The 20,328-nt window shown below is 17.5% G+C and overlaps 6 protein-coding genes across 6 annotated transcripts; 4 read left to right on the top strand and 2 right to left on the bottom strand.

Annotated features, from left to right (window-relative positions):
• Positions 1-113: 113 nt before the first annotated feature.
• Positions 114-8,888, top strand: PRELSG_1223000 (conserved Plasmodium protein, unknown function; the record flags this gene model as incomplete). Its single annotated transcript, XM_028678015.1, has 1 exon — positions 114-8,888. The coding sequence occupies one exon, from the start codon at positions 114-116 to the stop codon at positions 8,886-8,888; it is 8,775 nt and encodes a 2,924-aa protein (XP_028534346.1).
• A 1,260-nt stretch (positions 8,889-10,148) lies between these two features.
• On the top strand, positions 10,149-11,744 carry FP1 (cysteine proteinase falcipain 1, putative; the record flags this gene model as incomplete). Its single annotated transcript, XM_028678014.1, has 1 exon — positions 10,149-11,744. One exon carries the CDS (start codon positions 10,149-10,151, stop codon positions 11,742-11,744), a length of 1,596 nt encoding a protein of 531 aa, XP_028534345.1.
• A 967-nt stretch (positions 11,745-12,711) lies between these two features.
• Positions 12,712-12,888, top strand: PRELSG_1222800 (conserved Plasmodium protein, unknown function; the record flags this gene model as incomplete). Its single annotated transcript, XM_028678013.1, has 1 exon — positions 12,712-12,888. One exon carries the CDS (start codon positions 12,712-12,714, stop codon positions 12,886-12,888), a length of 177 nt encoding a protein of 58 aa, XP_028534344.1.
• A 244-nt stretch (positions 12,889-13,132) lies between these two features.
• PRELSG_1222700 (conserved Plasmodium protein, unknown function) lies at positions 13,133-13,562 on the top strand (the record flags this gene model as incomplete). The annotated part of the gene is made up of 2 exons (XM_028678011.1): positions 13,133-13,310; positions 13,408-13,562. The coding sequence occupies 2 exons, from the start codon at positions 13,133-13,135 to the stop codon at positions 13,560-13,562; spliced, it is 333 nt and encodes a 110-aa protein (XP_028534343.1).
• A 168-nt stretch (positions 13,563-13,730) lies between these two features.
• PRELSG_1222600 (conserved Plasmodium protein, unknown function) lies at positions 13,731-18,468 on the bottom strand (the record flags this gene model as incomplete). The annotated part of the gene is made up of 3 exons (XM_028678010.1): positions 13,731-13,842; positions 14,004-18,055; positions 18,199-18,468. 3 exons carry the CDS (start codon positions 18,466-18,468, stop codon positions 13,731-13,733), a joined length of 4,434 nt encoding a protein of 1,477 aa, XP_028534342.1.
• Positions 18,469-19,305: 837 nt separating this feature from the next.
• On the bottom strand, positions 19,306-20,253 carry ADCL (aminodeoxychorismate lyase, putative; the record flags this gene model as incomplete). The annotated part of the gene is made up of 1 exon (XM_028678009.1): positions 19,306-20,253. One exon carries the CDS (start codon positions 20,251-20,253, stop codon positions 19,306-19,308), a length of 948 nt encoding a protein of 315 aa, XP_028534341.1.
• Positions 20,254-20,328: the final 75 nt, after the last annotated feature.

Genomic DNA, 20,328 nt, shown 5'->3' with positions numbered 1-20,328 from the left:
CAAAAAGTAAAAAATATAATATATTTACAAATATATTTGTGTGCAAGAATGCAAAAAAAAAAAAAAGAAAAAAAAAAAAAAATTAAATGAATGTGATAAAAGTATATTTGTAAATGCAAAAATCAAAAATGATAAGTAAAATAAAAAGGGGAGAACTAAAAGAAAATGATAAGGTATTAGATATAAATTTATTAAATGGGAACATTGAAAAGTATGATAGACATAAACTAAGAACTGTTTTAAGGAATTGTATTCGTCATAACAATAGATTATTAAATTATCATAAATATAAAGAAGTCATAGATAACTTTGATTCATTTAAAAGTGTTTTTATTATATATACAAATAGTTTTTTAAATAAAAATAAAATTTTTAGTAATAATTTTCGATATTCTAAAATAGTAAGAATTATAAATTTAAATAAAAAAGGCAAAAGATTAATATATGGAGATAATTTCATAAAAGAGAATTTATTAATGCTAAATAGAAAAATTACGAAAAATGGAAGCACTAATATATTATTAGAAGAAAAAGAATATTCAAAACAGAATTATTCCAATGGAGATAAAAAATTTGAAATTATTAATTTTTATTACAATATAAAAAAAAATGATTTGGAAAAATTAGACAAAATTATTACGAACAGTACGTTAACATTACCTACATTTAGTTACTTCGATATATATTTATTTAGTAATAACAAAAAATTAAAGTACGAAATAAATAAAAAAAATATTAAGTATATTGACATTAATTCTGTTTTATATTGCTTGTACATATCTATTGTCATTGCGTATATTAATTTAAAAGATTTCCATAATGCTAAAGTTAAATTTTTTGAATATATTTATTTAAAAAGAAAATTAAAAAAAATTAATAAACATTGTTACGATAATGAAAAAAAAAAAATAAGAATAACTAGTTTATTCCCATCGGAATTGAAAAGCAAAATATACAATTATTATGACATTTTATATGAAAAAAAGGCTTCATCTTTTTTATTAAAAAGAGAAATAGAAAAAAGTAAAAAACACCAAAAAAGTAAAGCATTTGTTATTAGAAACACATATAATAATAAATTTAATATTATGAACATTGCTAATAAAAATGATTTCTCAAATGAAAATGCATATAAAAACAATGATATAATTCAGAAAAAAGAAATTTCAAATAATGATAATGTTAAAAAAATGAATAAAGTTGATAATGAATATTATAATAATAGCAATATAGATGAGTTTAATTATTTAAAAAATTATAAAACTAAATCTTCTAAGTTATACCATAGTATTTATAAAGAAGATATAAAAGATTTAAGAAAAGTAGGAAATAATAATTCCATTTATTCAAATGAAATAAATAGTGGCATTATTTTAAAAGAACATAGTTCTTTAAGAAGTAAAAATAAACTTCTTTTTAATGAAAAGTTAAAAAAACAAAAAAAAAGAAAGAAAGAAAAACAGGATTTAACATTAGATGAGTATTTGTTATTTTTAAAAATAAAATATAAACAAAAATCTTTAGAAAAGTTAACAGAAGTTATAAAAAGTATTCCTTTAAATGATAAAATATGTAATATAAAAAAATTAAGAAATATAGTGAATAGTGAATATATTGAAAAAAAAAATATGTCTAAAAAAGAAAGAATTTTAAAAAATTTGATAAAAATTAAGGATAAGAAATACTATTTCTATAATTATTTTTTTGATGTTTTAATTTATTTTTCTTATTTTAAACAGATAAACATCATTGAAGGGTTATTAATAATGGCTTTAATATTTAGTAAATTAAATTTCATAAATATTTCCATATATATATATAAAAATATTTATTTGTATTTTTATTATATTTTTGAGAATTATCAAAAGAAATGGAAAGCATTTGATATAATTCATGAGATTAATAAACTAAATTCATTTAATATAGAAGAAAATATAGATTATTTAAATAAAAATACTGAATTAAAAAAAGAAGATACTTTAAAAAATAAAAGAAAAATTTTAAATGAAAAGTACATCTTAAATAACAAAGAGGAATTAAATGATAAGAATCTTTATTTTTCTTCTTCAATATTATATAACATTAGTAGACAATACAGTAAAAATGATAATAATAAATATAGTAACTTTTTTATAAATAATAAAAAAATTCTTCTTGCATATAATAGTCTTATGAAACTTTTAAGAAAAAATAATAATTTTTATTTTATAAATTATTGGGATGAACATTCTTATTCCAAATATTGTAATTATTTCTTTTTAAATAAATCACTGAGAATTCATTTTAATAATATTAGTGATATAATTTCAATGAGTGTTATAAAAAATTCAATTTTTTTAAATTATAAATATATTTATAATGGATTAAAAAAACATATGTTAATTTACTTGAATCTAATAAATTATATAGAAACTAAGTATATGTTTTATCAGAATAATTATAATTTAAAAAATATAATATATTATTTATATTTAGACAAAATTATAAAAAATTATGATTCGAATATTTTAACATATGAAAAAAATATGTATGTAATGAAAAGAATAATTTTTTTGGATAATAATATAAGTTCATTTCATATTAATGAAAATAGTTTGTTGAATGATTATGATTTAAAATATGTTTTTTTTAAAATATATTTAAATCTTTATAAAAAGAATTCTTTAATATTACATGACAAAAGAAGTAAAAATGAAGACGAACTTTATGTTAATAATTCGAATAATAAATATAATATAAATAATGAAGAATACAACAAATTTTATAAACTTAATAAGAATAAAAGCAATTATAATTTAAAGAAAAGTTTAAATAATACTATGGAATTAAAAAATAATAGGGATAATTATGCAAATATAGAGAATAAAATTAATAATAACTTAAAAGACTATGTGAGTAATTTTTCTTATGATACTTTTAAGAGTTCTAATTTCCTAATTAAAGAAGATAGAATAGACAAAAACGTCTCAAGTAATTATATAGATAATAATTATAATATTTTAAATAATAATCAAAGAGGAAATGTAAATGATGAATTCGAAAAAGTTATATTTAAAAAAGACTTCGTTAATAGTTTTAATACTAATTCTGAAAACATTGATAAAATTTATATTAATAATAAAAATAATAGGAGCTTAAGTTATATTAATTACTGCGACAAGTTCAATAATAAAAGATACAATTCTGATATTGTGTTAAATAGATCAAAAGAAATTTTAAAAACTCATAATAATGATATTAACATAAAAAGTTATACCTTTTCTAATGACTTAAATGAAAACAGGGGAATAAATATAAATCCTATATCATATGATAACCATACTATATATGATAATGAAAAAAAGTGTTATAACAAAGAAAAGAATGATAATTTTATTGACACAATTTTTAAAAAAAGAATTAATAAAAATATATTCGGTATAAATAGAAATATAAGTGAGGATGATATTATAAATTTGAAATCATATAATTTGAAAAAAGTTTTTAATTTTCAGAATAATGAATTGAAAATATTAATTTATAATTTTTTATATTTGCATATTTTTGATGAATACTTATATGTAAATACACATAAAAAAGATATAAATGAATATTTTAATTTTGTTAATGTTTTAAAACGAAAACAAAAATTAAGATATAATTTCTATAATTTTCTGTGTAAGTCAAGTAAAGATATAGGCGATGAAATATCATATTACAAAAAATATATAAAAGAAAAATATTTAAATAAAAATAAAAAAAAGGATAATAAGATATATAATTCATTGTTTAAAAATAGAACTATTGACGTCAAAATGAAAAAAAATATTCATAAGACAAAAAGAGAAAAAAAATTATCTAAAAAAAATGAGGACTACAAAAGCTTAAAAGAACATAAAAAAATACATATAGATTCTATATTAATAAACAATAAAAAAAATTATAATTTTAAAAGTATAAATTTATTAAGAGAAGCATATAGAAAGAATTTTATTAGTTCTAATGTTAAAATTAATATAGAAAAATATGAACATATTTATTTCTTATTTTTAATAACTGAAATATTATCAGTTATAATATTACCTTATATTAATTTTCATATCTCCTTTATTTATATAAATTTTAAAAAGAATTATCATAATAATAAATTTGAACATATAGAAAATTTTAGGTTAGAAAACAGTGGTATATTCAATAAACATACCTGTTATAAGAAATATGATAATAGGTTAAATAAACTTCAAAAATCATTGATATACACAAAAAGAAAATTTTCATCGAACGATTTCTGTCTTCAAAAAAAAAAAAAAAAATTACTTTATTCTCCTGTAAATGGTAGTGGTATAATGCTTTTTAAAAAAAAAAAAACTCTAAGTAAAATAAAAAATGAAAGATATAATAAACAGAAATATTATTTATTAAATGATAAAAAAGAAAAGAGGAAAAATATATTTAATAAAAAATATTCTTCAGATTTAAAGAAAATAAGTAAGAAATATGATCATATTAATGAAAATACTTATTATATAAGCTTATGTAATTTTATTAAACTGAATGAGGAAACAAAAAGAATCAATAATTTATCATTGGAGCTAAAAAATGTTATAGAAAACAATTTCTTATTTAATGATTATTATCATGTATATATTTCTGAATTAAATAAAAAATTTAATAACAAAGGCAGATATTTTCTTATAAAGAAGTATGAACAAATTATAGCATTAGCATTTTTTACTAGGTTTAATACTTATTTAATTTTCTCTATATATCAACGTATTGCATTAATAAATTATTTATATGCAAACTATCATTTAGTTACATCTATTTTGAGGTATATTAATCATATACATTGTAAATTGATAAATCAACACGCATATAATTATCTTAAAAAAAAAATTGAACTAAAAAATAATAAAGTAGAAGAGAAAGAAGAAAATATAAAAGAACTAAGTGAAAAAAGATTAAATTATAATTTAGAACATAATAAAATAGATTTTCTTTTTTATATGAAGAATGAAGATATTCATTATGATGATTATATAATTAATACATATAGTACAAATTATATAAATGATAAGAATAACTTAAACGAAAAAAGTAATTTTTTGAATGAAAAGAAAAATTTTTATGAAAAGTTGTGCGAAATAAAATCATTTAGGTTTTCCTTGTTTTTTGACATTTTCTTTGAATTAAAAGTAAATTTCAATTATTTGCATAGTGGACACATATGTGTACAAAACTCTTTAAAATATTTGTTTTTTTTTTTAAAGAATGCTCATAAATTTAATTTAATTATTGATTCTAGACAGAAAAAAGATAAAAGAAAAAGCAATAAAACAAAAGATTTTAATAAAATAGGTACATATGTTAAGGAAAAATCAGGTGTAGTTCTATCGAAGGATAAATTTATAAAAATGTTCAAAAAAGATAAAAAAAACATAAATATTAAAGAAGCATTTTATGATACTTATATTTCTATGAATCATAAAAATGATGATTTAATATATAATAATTCTTATTTCAAGGAAGACAATTGCTATTTAAAAGGCAAATGTTCACATTTTAATAATAAATGCTCTTTTAAGGAGAAATATACTAATAAAAATACATATAATGTAAATGAAAGGGATCAATCAAAAGGAGAGAATTTTTTTCATCATAAAATTGATATAAATAAATTAAGAGGTAGTAAACTATATTACATAATAGGAATTTCATTATTAAAGCAAATAAATAATAATTATTATTATGATAATATAAAAGAAATAAACTTAATATATAAAAAAGAATTAATAAATAAAGAAATAAATATAAGTAATATTGCAAAAAATGATTATTTAGAATTATTAAATCTAAGCTATAAGTACATAATTAAAAGTATTAACGTAGATCATAATAATATATTAAGTTATTATTATTTGTGTGTTATTTATTTATATAAATTAAAAATTAAGAAATGTATTTATATTTGTAAGAATTTTCTTTTAAAAAATTTTTATAATGTATATGCTTTCCCTTTTTTTTTATTAAGTATAGTAGCAGCAAGCTCAAGAAGAGTTAAGGATAAGAAATTTGTTCACAGAAGAGATTGTGTTTATAATAAAAAAATGAAAAAATATTATGACAACAATTATGACTGTAATGATAATATATCTGATTATAATAAAAAAAAAATAGATGATTCTTCTATTTTTGAGCATTATGGCAATCAATATAAATCATTAATTAGTAAGTTAAATTATAAATCACCTAATTTCTATAATTATATTACAAATATTAATGATGTATTCGGATCATATGATACGAATAAAAAAAAAAAAAAAAGGGATTTATTTAACATTTACGACAACTTATTCAGTTTTGATTTTAATAAATATGGTAAGAAAAAAGTTAGTGATACTGAAAAACCTAATATTGCAAAAAATGATAAAAAAATGATGCATTCAAATGAAAAGCAAATAGATACAAAAAAAGAAAAACATATATTGCTTGAAGATAATAATGTAAATTGTAAATTTAATAAAAATAAAATATATAATAATATAGTACAAATGGAAAAAAAGCATATTATTAAAAACCACAGCAGTATTTTTAATAAAAGAGAACATATTGATAGCAAACATAAAAATTTTGATAATAACAGTCTACTTGAAAAAAGTTATATTAACAAAACTTCTTTTTTAATTTTAAACAAAGCTCTTAATTTCTTTTCAAATAATTTTTTTTTTTTTTATATTTATGTCCATTTCTTAATTAATTTTTTTTGTATTTATGATATTTTTTTTTTTTGGGAAAGAGAAAATAATAACAAAAACAAAAATAAAAGTTTCAAAAAAACACATTTAGGATATTCAATATTGCAAGAAATATCAGAAAAATATAAAATTAAATCAAATGTAAGTTCTTCATCAGATATATTTTTTATAGAAGATCTAGTTGGTTGTAAAGATTTTGGTTATTCTTCTGATAATATTATTGATACAAATAATGAAAATTCTATAAAAGATTCTGAATTATATTTTAAAGATCATAAAGATATAAAATGTTTTAACAGTTTATTGAAAAATGGAAAATCAAGAAAAAATAAGTTAGCGCATAATATTAAAGAAGAAATTAATAAAATTCATTTTTTTTTTAAAATTTTAGGAAAAAAGGATATTAAAACTAATGAAGTAGAAATGAAAAGAAGAAATGCACACTTAAAAAAAAATAAGAATAAAATTCATGATAATGAAGTTGCCAAAGAAATAAATTTATATGAAAGACAAAACAGTGGGAATAATAGAAGTATCCATAATTTTAATAAAAGTCATATAAATAAAAATAACATAAATAAAAATGATTATTTTGATATAAGTAAAATAAAATTGTTGCCATGCTCCATACCATTAATAATGATATTGTATAAATATATTTATCAAAAAATTATGAAGAAAAAAGGTTCAGATTTATTTGTATATTTTTATTTAAATAATATTATGTCTAATATAAATTTAAATAAAATTAAATGTGAATTGCATGAAATGAGTTATGATTTATATTTTAAAAATGAGGAATTTGAAAACAGTAATTGTTTTTTTACCTATTCAAAAGAAAATAACAAATTAATTAGCAAGAACTATTATCATTGTTTTTCTCATAAAAATAAAAATAACGATAACTGTTTAAGAAAAATTAGTTTAAAAAATATATATTTTGAAACAATAATATGGATAAATTTAAGCGAAATATTGATATATTTGAAAGTAAGTACAAAACTAATTATATATTTCTTTAATATAATTAATACTTACATAAAATTTTACTTAAGTTTAAATAATAATAATAATTACTATAATTTTGAGAATACTACTTTTTTCTATAATTTAACACATCAATTTATGTGTTTAAAATGTTTATATCTGTTTTATTTATATTCAAAGTATAAAAAAAAATACAAGAATGTTCATTATAAAAGAAAAAAATTAAAAAATATATACTATTTCATGGAAATGAAATATTTTTTTAATAATTTTAAAAATAAAAGATCACTTTTCAATAAAAAAGATTTATATACAAAAATGCTTTTTTTTGAAAATGAATCGAAGATTCATAATTTCAAGATGAAAATATTTTATCAACCAAAGATTGTTTTAGATAATAATTGTGTATCTTTTAATGACAAATTTTGTAAAAATGATTTTAAACTTTCTTTTCATACAACGGAAAAGAATGAATTAAAAAATAGTTATTGGCCATTTAAAAAGATAAAAAAAAAGAAATTTACCATTGGGCAAATTAAGAATAATGATCAGTGTAATGAAGATATAACAAATTCAACGAAAAAAAAAAAAAAAGAAATAAAAAAAAATGAACATTGTGATAAAAAAAAAACTAATAAAAGAGAAACAAATAAATTATATTTAAATGAAGAAAATTTATTTAACTCCTTTAATTTAGAAGATAGCACAAAAAATAGACAAAAAATATATAGGCTAATAAAAAATATAAAAATTTATTTATCCTTACTAAATAAAATTTATTATAATGATAGAAAAGTAAAAATTTTATATGCTAGATACTATTTTTTAAAAAAAAAATATTTAAGAGTTATAAGCATTTTATCATTATTAAATAATCATTACAAACAAGTGAATTATTATGTTAAGGGCAAAAAAAAGGGGTATAGTATAAATGAAGAAAAGAGCAATGATTCATTAAAAGGGAAGCTCTCCGGAAACCAATTTTTTTTTCATTTGAACAATCAAACTGATTTTATTTATGAATATTTAAATATATATATGTATTATCAGTCGTATTATAAAATAAAAAATTATAAAAAATCTTCTTACTACAAAAAAATTTTAAATATAATTTTTTTAAATTGCCCTATTATACCATTTAATTTATTTCCTTTTATAAATCTTTAAACCCTCTAGGTTCAATTAATTCTATTAAAAAAAAAAAAAATCTATTGCCGTATGTTTATTTTTGTTTAATAATATTATAAAAATCTTTATAATAGTTCACTTTAATAGTTAAAATTTTAAAAAAAAGCTAAATTTTCTTTTTTTTTTTTTTTTTTGTTAATTGATTTATTTTACATATATATTTTACATTTAAAAACATGAGAGGAAATATTTATTATTTTAATGTTCTTTTATAAATATATTATTATGTTCTATTGCTTTATTTTATTACATTTATGTTATTATTTTTATTTCTATCTTTATTTTTATTTTAACGTTTTATTACATTCATGATGTTGTCATTGTCATTATTATTATTTTTTCTTTTTTCTTTTTTCTTTTTTTTTTTTGTAATAAATCTTTTACGTTTTCCTTCAGATATATAAATACATAATATATTTTTTTTCTTTTTTTTATTTGTTAACATCTTTTATTATATATTTAACTCATTAAAATTCTTTTTTTAAGATATTTTTCTTATTATATTTAATAAATATTTTACATAAAACAATGTTATTTCTTATATAATTTAAAAATATAATTCATTGTTTATTTCATGTATATCTTTCTTATGAACTTTTTAAAAATATATAAGATAATATTTTACAAATTTTTTTATGAAGTAAAAAAAAAAAAAGGATATTAATTTACTTTCATAATAAATTTTAATCTATTTTTCAAACTTTTTTTTTTTAGCTTCAATAATATAAATTTAAAAAAATTATATTATTTGAATAATTCTCCTTACTAAAGTTTCTACTTTATTTTACTTTATATTTTATCATATGAAATAAAAAAGAATGTGTGAACATTTTTTATTACAAACATTTTAATTATTTATGAGACTTTTAATAAAATTTTTTTTTAAAACATTTTTTGATATGGATAAGTTTTATTATATTAAGTTTTGTTCTTATTTTCTGATTTTTATTCATTATTTAATTATTTTTTTGTTTTAATAACATAATGTAATTTTTTTAGTTATGGAAGTAAATTCTTATTAAAAAGAATTATTTTTTTGATTATAAACATTGAATATATATAGGAATTTTTTTTTTTTTTTTGTGTTAAGAAAATATATGAATTTCTTTTTTTTTAAGTTTATTTAATTAAATATTGTTACACTTTTTACATCTTTTGTAAATCTATTATTATTTATATTTTTATATTATTTTCATTATTAATTATATTTATATTCTATTTTTAATATAATTTAGAAAAATGAAAAAAGAAATAAAGAACCATACCTTATCAAGGCGAGATTTGGAAATTCTATCAAGAAAAAAAAAACATTTGAAAAATGAAGAGAAGAAAATTTTTAGAATATATATATATGCTTTAGTGACTTTTATAATTTGTTCTTTACTTTTTTTATACTTTAATAATAATTCCTCAGAAAATACTGACTTAATTTTTAGTAACGATGAATTAAAAGTATTTAAAGATTTATTAAAAAGGTATAAAGAAGGAAGCAATTTACAAAATGATGTAGATGAAGAAGGAAAGACTGATGGTGATGATAAAACTGATTTACAAAATATAAAAGTTAATAAAAATTTGATAATAGACAACTTATACGATTTGATTAATGAACAGAATAAGGTAAGTAAGGAAAGATTATCCGAAATATTTGATAATTTCTTAAAAAAATCTAATGAAAAGCTTGACAAAGAGTATATTTTGTTAAATGGAGTAACAAAAAAGAATGATAATCATTTAAATATAAAATATAATAATAAAGAGCAGTTAAATGAGGTTACAACATTGGTAAATTTATATAATAATTTAAAATATGTATCAACATTTTATAAGTTTATGAAAGAACATAATAAGAATTATAAGAATATGAAGGAAAAAATAGAAAGATATGAAAACTTTAAAATAAATTATTTAGAAATCAAAAAACATAATGCGGATAATGATTTATATAAAAAAAAGTTAAATCATTTTAGTGATTATTCTAAAAAGGAATTAGAAAATTATTTTAAAAAGTTAACTTCTGTACCTCCTCATCTCATAGAAAAACATGTAAAACCATTTAATGCAATGTTAAAAAGTGCAAAAGGAAATGAAAATGAAAAAAAAAATGAAGATATTTTTAGTAAATATCCTACCAATTTAGATTATAGACAAAAAGGAATAGTAATTGATCCAAAAGATCAAGGTTCGTGTGGTTCATGCTGGTCATTTGCTGGTGTAGCTAATATTGAAAGTATGTATGCAAAAAAAAATAAAAAATTAATAAGTTTAAGCGAACAAGAAGTAATAGATTGTTCTAAAATATGTTTTGGTTGTGATGGATGTCATCCATTTTATACTCTTTTATATGCATTGGAAAATAAAATATGTTTAGAAGAACAATATAAATATAAAAAAATGGAAGATATATTTTGTTTAAAATATAAATGTACAGATAAAATTCCTATAACTTCAATTGGTAGTGTTAAAGAGAATCAGTTAATACAAGCTTTAAATGAAGTTGGTCCTTTATCTATTTGCGTTGGTGCAAGTGATGATTTTGCTTTTTATCATGAAGGTATTTTTAATGGAAAATGTACAAATGAAATAAATCATGCTGTTCTTTTAGTTGGCTATGGACAAGTTCAAAAAAATAAAAAATTAATTGAAAATAAAAATACACAAAAATATAAAGGAACTTTTTCTGATGAAAATGATAATTTTATATATTACTGGATCATCAAAAATTCATGGGGAAGTAAATGGGGAGAAAATGGATTTATGAAAATCATTAGAAATAAAAATGGTGATAATTTATTTTGTAAGATTGGTGTTGAAGTCTTTTATCCGATATTATAAAAAAAAAAAAAATTTTATAAAATTTTGTTAAACTTATAAATATATATATAATTTTACTATTAATATTTTTAAAAAAAAAAGTTTACACATTTACTTATTTTATTAAAATGATATAACGTTTGTATTAAAAAAAATTTAAAAAAAATTTACTTCTGTATGAGAAATTGCCACATATATAAAAGTATACATATTTTTAAAAATTATATCTTTTACAAGCATCTTAATATTTTAAAAAAGTATAATTTTAACTAAAATATTAGGTTATATACTAAAATTAAAAAATCATTATGATTATGATTATTATTAATATATACATTTATACATAATTCTAATATTATTTTATATATATAGTTTTTTAATTGACTTAAACATTTGGTTGTGATATTTTAATTTAAAACTTACAAAATGTTATTATTCTTTAAAAGTTCTTATTGTCAAAAAAAAAAATTATTTATTTTACTATTTAAAATGTGATATAAGTATATAGATTAATTTATTCCTCTTCAGCTTTTTTTATATATTTGTTAGAAAAAAAAAAAATTTTTTTTAATTCTTATTTTTTTTCAGATATATAACTTTTTTTTATAAAATATCGTAAATAAGAATATATAAAAAGTTTTAATTTTATTTTATCTTGTTTTATTTATTTATTTATTTATATTTTTTTTTTTTTTTTTTTTTTGATATTATCATAAAATTATGTTATTCTGTTACAAAAAAAAAAAAAATATAAATATTATGTATATTGAAATACTTAAATTTTAAAACAAAATTTATATATATATATCATTAAAAAAAAAGCAGCGAATCTGAACTTACTATTAAATTCTTTAAGCAAGTTATATATGAATATTTTTTTTTTTTTTTGATTTATTAATAAATCAAAATATTTAGAAATGTTTTTAATTTAAATTCAAAAGAATTAAAGAAGTTTAAAAAAAAAAGAATTTTTTTTTTAAAAAGTATTATGAAAAGATACAGTGGACAAATTTTATTAATATCTACATGTATTTTAAGTGTTGGTGTGTATTATTATGTGAAAAATACAAAATATTCTGATTATAAAAGAAGATATGAGGGAGTTTTAAAAGATATAGAAAGGCAAAAAAAAAAAATTGAGAAATGGAAGGTTGAAGATTTATAGGTTTAAAAAAAAAGGTATAAACATAAGATTTACGTTGGAATTAAGTTGAAACATTATAATTTACCAAATTATTAATAGTATTCTATAAATTTAGTTTTTATCTTTTTATTTTTTCTCTTTTTATATCTCCTTATTAATTTCTTTACATTTTCTTCACCTCATATTTTAATTATTTTAAGAATATTTTTATACTTGTTTTTGAGTGCAAATAAAATCATAGTTGATCTTAAAAATAGAAGAAAAAATGAAAAAAATAAATTTATTAGTAAACAAATTAAAAAATGTTTTTACAAAGAAGAATAATAATCAAGTTCAATCATCTATACTAAGAAATATTAAAATGCAAAATATATACTCTAACGAGAAAGTTAATAAAAAGGAGCATTATATTTATTTTAAAGAATATGATATAAAAACAAATAGTATGTTAAATAAAGGAGAATATATGTTAGAATATTACAGTTTTATTTCATATATAAAAATATAAATATATACTATTTTTTTTTTTTTCTTTTGTAGATTGCAATTATAGGCAGGTAATAAAAACTAAAAAGTTGTTTAAAATTGGAAACAATAATAAAAATATTGTTTTATCCATTTGTATTGGTTCTATTTCAAGTATAATTTTATTTGTATTTTTTATATCAACAAAATGGAATAATTATGATTATTAAAATGAAAACACAATTCTTCAGAAATTTTTTTTTTTTTAAAAAAATAATTTTATTTATATATATCCACGAATAAAGTATAGCTTATTGTCTGTTTTTATTTTAGTTTTTATTTTTATATATGTCTTTTTTTTTTCCGTATTGATTTATAAAAACATTTATTAATTTATATCAAATATAATGTTTTAAAAAAGAATTCAAACATATATGTAAAAAATTTTCTTCATTTTTATTTAAATTACCATTATGTCCACTATTTACAAGCATTGGGAAACCGAGAACTCTAAAAAAAAAGAATAAATAAAATAAAATAAAATAATAAAACAATGAAAATAAAAAATAAAAATAATTATATAAATGAAAGAATATTAAAAATAAATAAAGAATTAAAAAAAAAAAAAAGAAAAAGAATAAATAAAATAAATAGGATAATTAATTATTTACCTAGGGGAATAAATTTTATAATTATCTTTATAAAAAATTTTAAAAAATGCAATAGGTTCTAATGATTTTATTTCTATATTTTTATCTAGCTCATCTTGATTAATATTTATGTCTAATGATTTATTCAAACGTTGAAAAAATGCATAGATAATATATGTATGAGTTATTATTTTTTTAAAAATTAATATGCGATATATTAAAAAAATTATATATTGAATATTTGTATTTTGATTAATTGTACTATACTCAGAAATTAACTTTTTTGAGTAACTTTTTATTTTATTTAACTCGTTTCTTATTAATTGATATATTTTGCAAATAGTCATTCTGTTATTTAGTCTCATCCAGCTTACATATTTTTCTAATTGCTCAGGAAAATTTATACTTGTTGCATCTACTCCAATGTCATTAGAAAAAATATCAAGAAATTTACTAGACTTTAAAGATAGGTTACTTCTATTTTTTAAAAAGTATAATAACTGTTTTATATCTATTAAATAAGTATCATCTACTAATTTATAAAATATATTAAAAGAACCATTATTATTATTTTCTTTAAAATAATCTAAGCAAATAATTAAATCATGAAGCAACAAAGACTTTTTTAATGTAACATATATTCTAGGTAAATTATCTTCATTATAATAATTTATATTTGCTTCAGAAAAATCTTTAACAGAAATTCCATTTTTATTAATCGGGTTATTATTTGTGAAATGCATATCCTTAGATGTGCTTGAACTAATTTCTTCATATTCTTTCTCTTTTTTATTGTTTATATTAAATATGTTTTTTTTTTCTTCACTATTATCTAGTACTTCTTTTTCATAATATTGAGATAAAATAAAAGGAATTTGATATAAAGAATTAAAAAATTCTTTTTTTTTTGATAAATTAAAACATTGGGAAGGATATGAACCGAAAACTTTCATTCGGCAAATAAAATATTTTAAAAAATTTACTTTTTCATTTTCAGGAACTTTATTTAATTCATTAAATAACTGACCACAAGAATTTAAATTATAATTTATTACGTTTATCATTTCACTTATAGAGTCACTAAATTCATTTAAAAAAGTTATTATATCTATATCTTCTATGTGAAATGCAGGTTGATCATTACTTCTGTTCTCTGTGTTTATATAATCGTATAAAAAATCATTTTTCAAAAAAAAACCACTATAGGTAAAGTGAACTTTTTCTATTTCTTTTCTTTTAGACATATACAATTCTTTTAAAATTTTATTAAGTTTATCCATTTCATGTTTAAAATCTTCATCTTCTTTTAGCATGTCATATATATTAGTTTTTTTAAAAATAGTATCATCATTCATATACTCCATTATGAAATCATCATAAGTGGAGTTCACTTTTTTAAAAGTATTGATAAAACTCACGTTATCATTATAAATGCAATAAATGGCATTATGAGTTTGTTTCTCTAATTTATTTTCTTTAGAATTATATAAAGACATAATAGAATTATATGTTTCTAAACCTATAGCTATAAAAGAATTATTTGCTGTTGAAGATTTATTTAAAAATAAAATACAGTCATTTAATACTTTCCAACTTTGCAAAAATATCCCCAAATCAATACTTTTTAATTTATTTTCTAACCAATAATTATCGATAAATTCATCTATAATAAATATATCATTATGATAAATATTTTCATTTGAGATATTTATGATACTTTTTTTATTACTATTATTATTATTATAGTCATTTCTATTATTATAAAAATTACTATTTTTTTCACTATATATATCCTTATTCATATTATCATTCATATCATAATTGTCTGTATTTGTTAATAATGGTAATAAATCATCATTGTTCAAATCGCAGTTTTCATAATCTTCTCTTTTATTTTGTTTTATCTCACTTTTTCTTCTTTGAGTATTTATATTTGGTTTTGCATTTTTGTATAATTTTGATATTTCTTTGGATACACCTGTAATAGCACTAGACATATAATGAATTATTTCGTCATAATTATCATAAATTAAAATTTTGGGTACATTGGAATTTATATAATATTTTGTTATGTCATATTTATATGATGTAAATTGCAAAATATTATACGCATATTCACCTATCATATATTTTGCCACTTCTTCAAAATTTGAAAATGATTTATCAATACATACAAAAGATACTTTAGGATTTTCTAATGGATTATTATAACTTAATTGTTTTATTGAACTTATATTATTTAGATTCATTTTTTTTTTCATTCTTGAGTTAAATACTCTTAGTTTAAATAAAGTAATATATTGCAAAAGCAACATAATATATTTGAAAGGAAATAACAATTTTTCTGAAATTTTTTTTTTTTTTCTTTTTAGCAATCTATTTATTTTATTTATTTGCTTATTAATTTTTTTTATATGAACATCATTCTTATATAATTTATCCATTAATTCTGTATTATTATTTTTTTTATCAAAATTACACAAATGATAAGAAACAAAGGAACATAACGGTCCCCCTATTGATCTTCCATGTAATCCTAAATATTTCACTTTTTTTGATAAGAGATATTCAGAAATTTTTAATGCATCTAGATTGTTTTTATTAAAATTTGGAAGTCCTTTTGATTTGCTATAACCACGATAATTATAAACGAAAACATTGATATTATTTTCTAAATAAAATTGAACTGTTCCTGAACAGCAAGCATTTAATTCATAATAGGAACCATTAGGATTAAAATATAGTACTACAGGAATATCATATAAATAATCATTATGATATATATAATTATAAAATTCATTATTAAAAGCATTAAAAAAAATAGAACTATTATTTGAGGAATTCTCATAAATGTCTAAACTCTTTCCTGATTTTTTTAAATTTATATATTTTTGCATTTTATCATTTAAAAATTTCTTACAAGGAATAAACATGCAATCTATTTTTGTTTTATTAATATACATATACTGTTGTTTTGCATAATATTTATATATTAATTCATATTTAAATAAATCTAATGTTCCCGCTATATGGTTTTTCGAAAAATTACTAATAAAACTATAAGCATCTTTTATGTGGAATTTTTTTCTTAACGTATTAATTTTAAATATATCACCTAATTTACTTAAAAAAAATGTCAAATCATCTAATAACTTCAGAAAATCATGATAATTTACTACTATAAAAAAATCTTTATAATTCACATGCGTTATAGATTTTTCATAGTTCTCATGATAAAATAAACTCAAAAATCTTATGTCAACAAAGTCAGAAGGAATGTTATTAGGAAATATAATCTTACTTTTTAAATTCGTATTTTCATTTTTTATATAACTAAAATCATTATATATATTTTTATTTTTATCACCAGAATTATTTACATCTTTTTCATTACCGTAATCGTTATTAGTTTTATTATTGTTAATATGATTAAGTTTATTATTATATTCATTAATACTATCATTATTATTTGTAGATACACAACTTCTTGATTCTTCTTGTATTTTACTGTTATACAATCTTTTAATATTAAATATATAATTAAGAATGTTAAAATACCATGTTTCATTATGTGAATTTGGTTTATTTTCCTTTTTTATTTTTTCTTCAAAATTTTCTTCATACAAAGGATTTCTATTTTTTATGAATTCGTTTACTGTTTCATTGAAATCTTTTTGTATTTTTATTTCAGTAAATATTTCGGGATATATTATATCATTTTTGTTGATATATATTTTTATTTCGTTTATTTTTATCATAAAAAATTTTAAAAAATAATAAAAATTTAACTGTTCACTACTTAAATCAACATTATCCTCTAAATTAACATATAGATAATAACTAATATATAATGTATAAAATATATATAGGCTACTAAAGAAATTAAAATAGTTGTCTTTATTATTATAATCTGAAAACATCTGATCCAATTTAATCATAATATACTCATTATTATTATCATTATTTTTAACTATTTCCTTAATGCTTGTACCAATATCATTTATTATAAAAGATAATTTTATTGTTTCTTTCAAATAAAATTTACATAATTCTATTCCATTATCATAATTAGTCTTGATGGAAAAAAAAAAAAAAAATTATAAAATATATAAAAAATAGTAAAAAATATATTTTTTAAAATTTATATAATTAAAAAGAAGTACATATATATAAAGATATATTTAACTTATTGATTTTTTTTTTTTTCATTATTCACCTTTTTATAGTAAATAAATAAGCTTCCTGGGTATGTTAAAGCTCTAACAACAAAATGGAAACATAAATAAAATATCGATATATTCACAAAAAGATAGAATAGAGCATTATTAAATATAAATAAAAATATTGATACATATGTGTACAAAAAATATAATAAGGTTATGAGAAAAAATAATGATGAACTATTTTTTTCAAAACTTTTAAATAATTTTTTGAAAAACATAACCGTAGGTGTATGATAACATTTATTTAAAAAATTAACTTTCATTTGTTCATAAGTTTTATTTTATAAACAATATAATGCATTTTACAACACAAATGAAAAAATAGAATTTGTATTAACATAAATATATAAATATTTATTTACGTATTCAAAATTTTTTTTTTTAAAAAAGTATAAACTTCTAATATAAAACATAAAAAATTAAGGCTTCGTAAATATTAAAAGCATTTTTTTAAATGATTTGAAATTGTAATGATAAATCATTTAAATTATTTTGGTGTAATTTATGAGCACACAATAAAAAAAACCTTTGTTTTAGTACTTGACTAAAAATAAAAATATTTCATTATGCATATATATAAATAGATACTCAAATAAATATATTTCATATGCTCATATTTTTTTTGGAAATTAAGCTAAAATAGAATAATGTTATATATAAAGCACTTAAAATTTTAAGTGTATCTAAAATTAAAGAAAAAATTATTTCATCTTTATAACTTAAAAAATTGAAGTAGAATGAATAAGATAAAGATCATATTACTATTTTTAATTTAGTTTTTTTTTTTTCTTTTAATTTTTAGTAATTTATTTATTTAAAAAAAAAAATTATGAACACATTTTAAAATTATAAGTAATGAGCTATTTTTTTTTTTTACTTGCATTTTTACTGAGTTACTGGCATGCAAGTGAAGCAGTGAAAAAAAAAAAAAAAAATAAATATTAAACATTTGAATTATAAAATTAAAAAAAAAAAAAAAGATTATATTAAATTTAAAAATAACAAAAATAAAGTAATAATTGAAAAATATAACAAAAAAAATCTAATAGATATAAAAGAAAAAATAAATTTAAAAATCAGATAAATATATATATATTATTCTAACGAATACATAAATCATATTTTTCTTTTTTCTTTTCAATTTCTTCCTTTAATTTCTCTTGCAGCTTAATTAAAATAGGATGATTCACACTTTTTTCAAATACTTTCTTATTATCTGAAAAAAGTATAATTTTTTTAACTGGTAATATATTTCTAGTTGTGGAGCATATAAAGCAGAATTCAAAGTATTCAATATCTTTTATATTAATAGAATTCTTTAGTTTTATATCTTCTCTTTCACACAAATCTATTATCTCTTTTCTTATTGTTCCTTTTAAAACTAATTCATCTCTTTGTGTGTATAATGTACCATTAAAAAAACCAAAAAAATTACTAGTCAATCCTTCAGTTATTTCATTTAAATCATTATATATAACAATTTCATGACTATCTATACTTTTCAATTTTAATAATTTATCTCTTACTTCAAAAACATCAGAATATTTTATATTTGGTAATTTTCTTTGTCCATTCATTATATCAATTTGAACACTATCAGGATAACTTGGCAAAGATTTTATATAACATAAAATAGAAAAAAAATTTTTTAACGAAATGTTACAATTTTCTATATCCCATGTTATAGTCACTATTATCATATAATTCGAACTTTCATTGAAATATTTTTTTTTTAAATCATCATTTAAAGCAGTTAAAAATTCAAAACCTCTTTTTATACTTTCACAACTACATTTACGTATATTTTCTAGTGTTAGATATTCTAAAATTTTAGATATATGTTCTTTGTTATTGTCTGTCTTTTGCAATTTTAAAAATTCTTTAGAATATTTACATAAATTTTTCATATGTAGAGATAAGTTAAAAATATATTCGTGAGATAATACTGTTTTCATAGTTGTGTATACTCCATTTATTCCTAATTTTATGAAATCCTGAATTGACATGTCAACTAGTAATGGTTCATTTCCTTTTATTAAAATTGCCATTTTTTATATTTCATATTTATAGATTCTTTATTATATAAATGATTATATATGAACATAATAAAATAAATATATTAA

Source organism: Plasmodium relictum, assembly GCF_900005765.1.
Source record: "Plasmodium relictum strain SGS1 genome assembly, chromosome: 12".
Taxonomy (NCBI): domain Eukaryota; phylum Apicomplexa; class Aconoidasida; order Haemosporida; family Plasmodiidae; genus Plasmodium; species Plasmodium relictum.
This window is presented reverse-complemented; position numbering and strand designations above follow the sequence as displayed.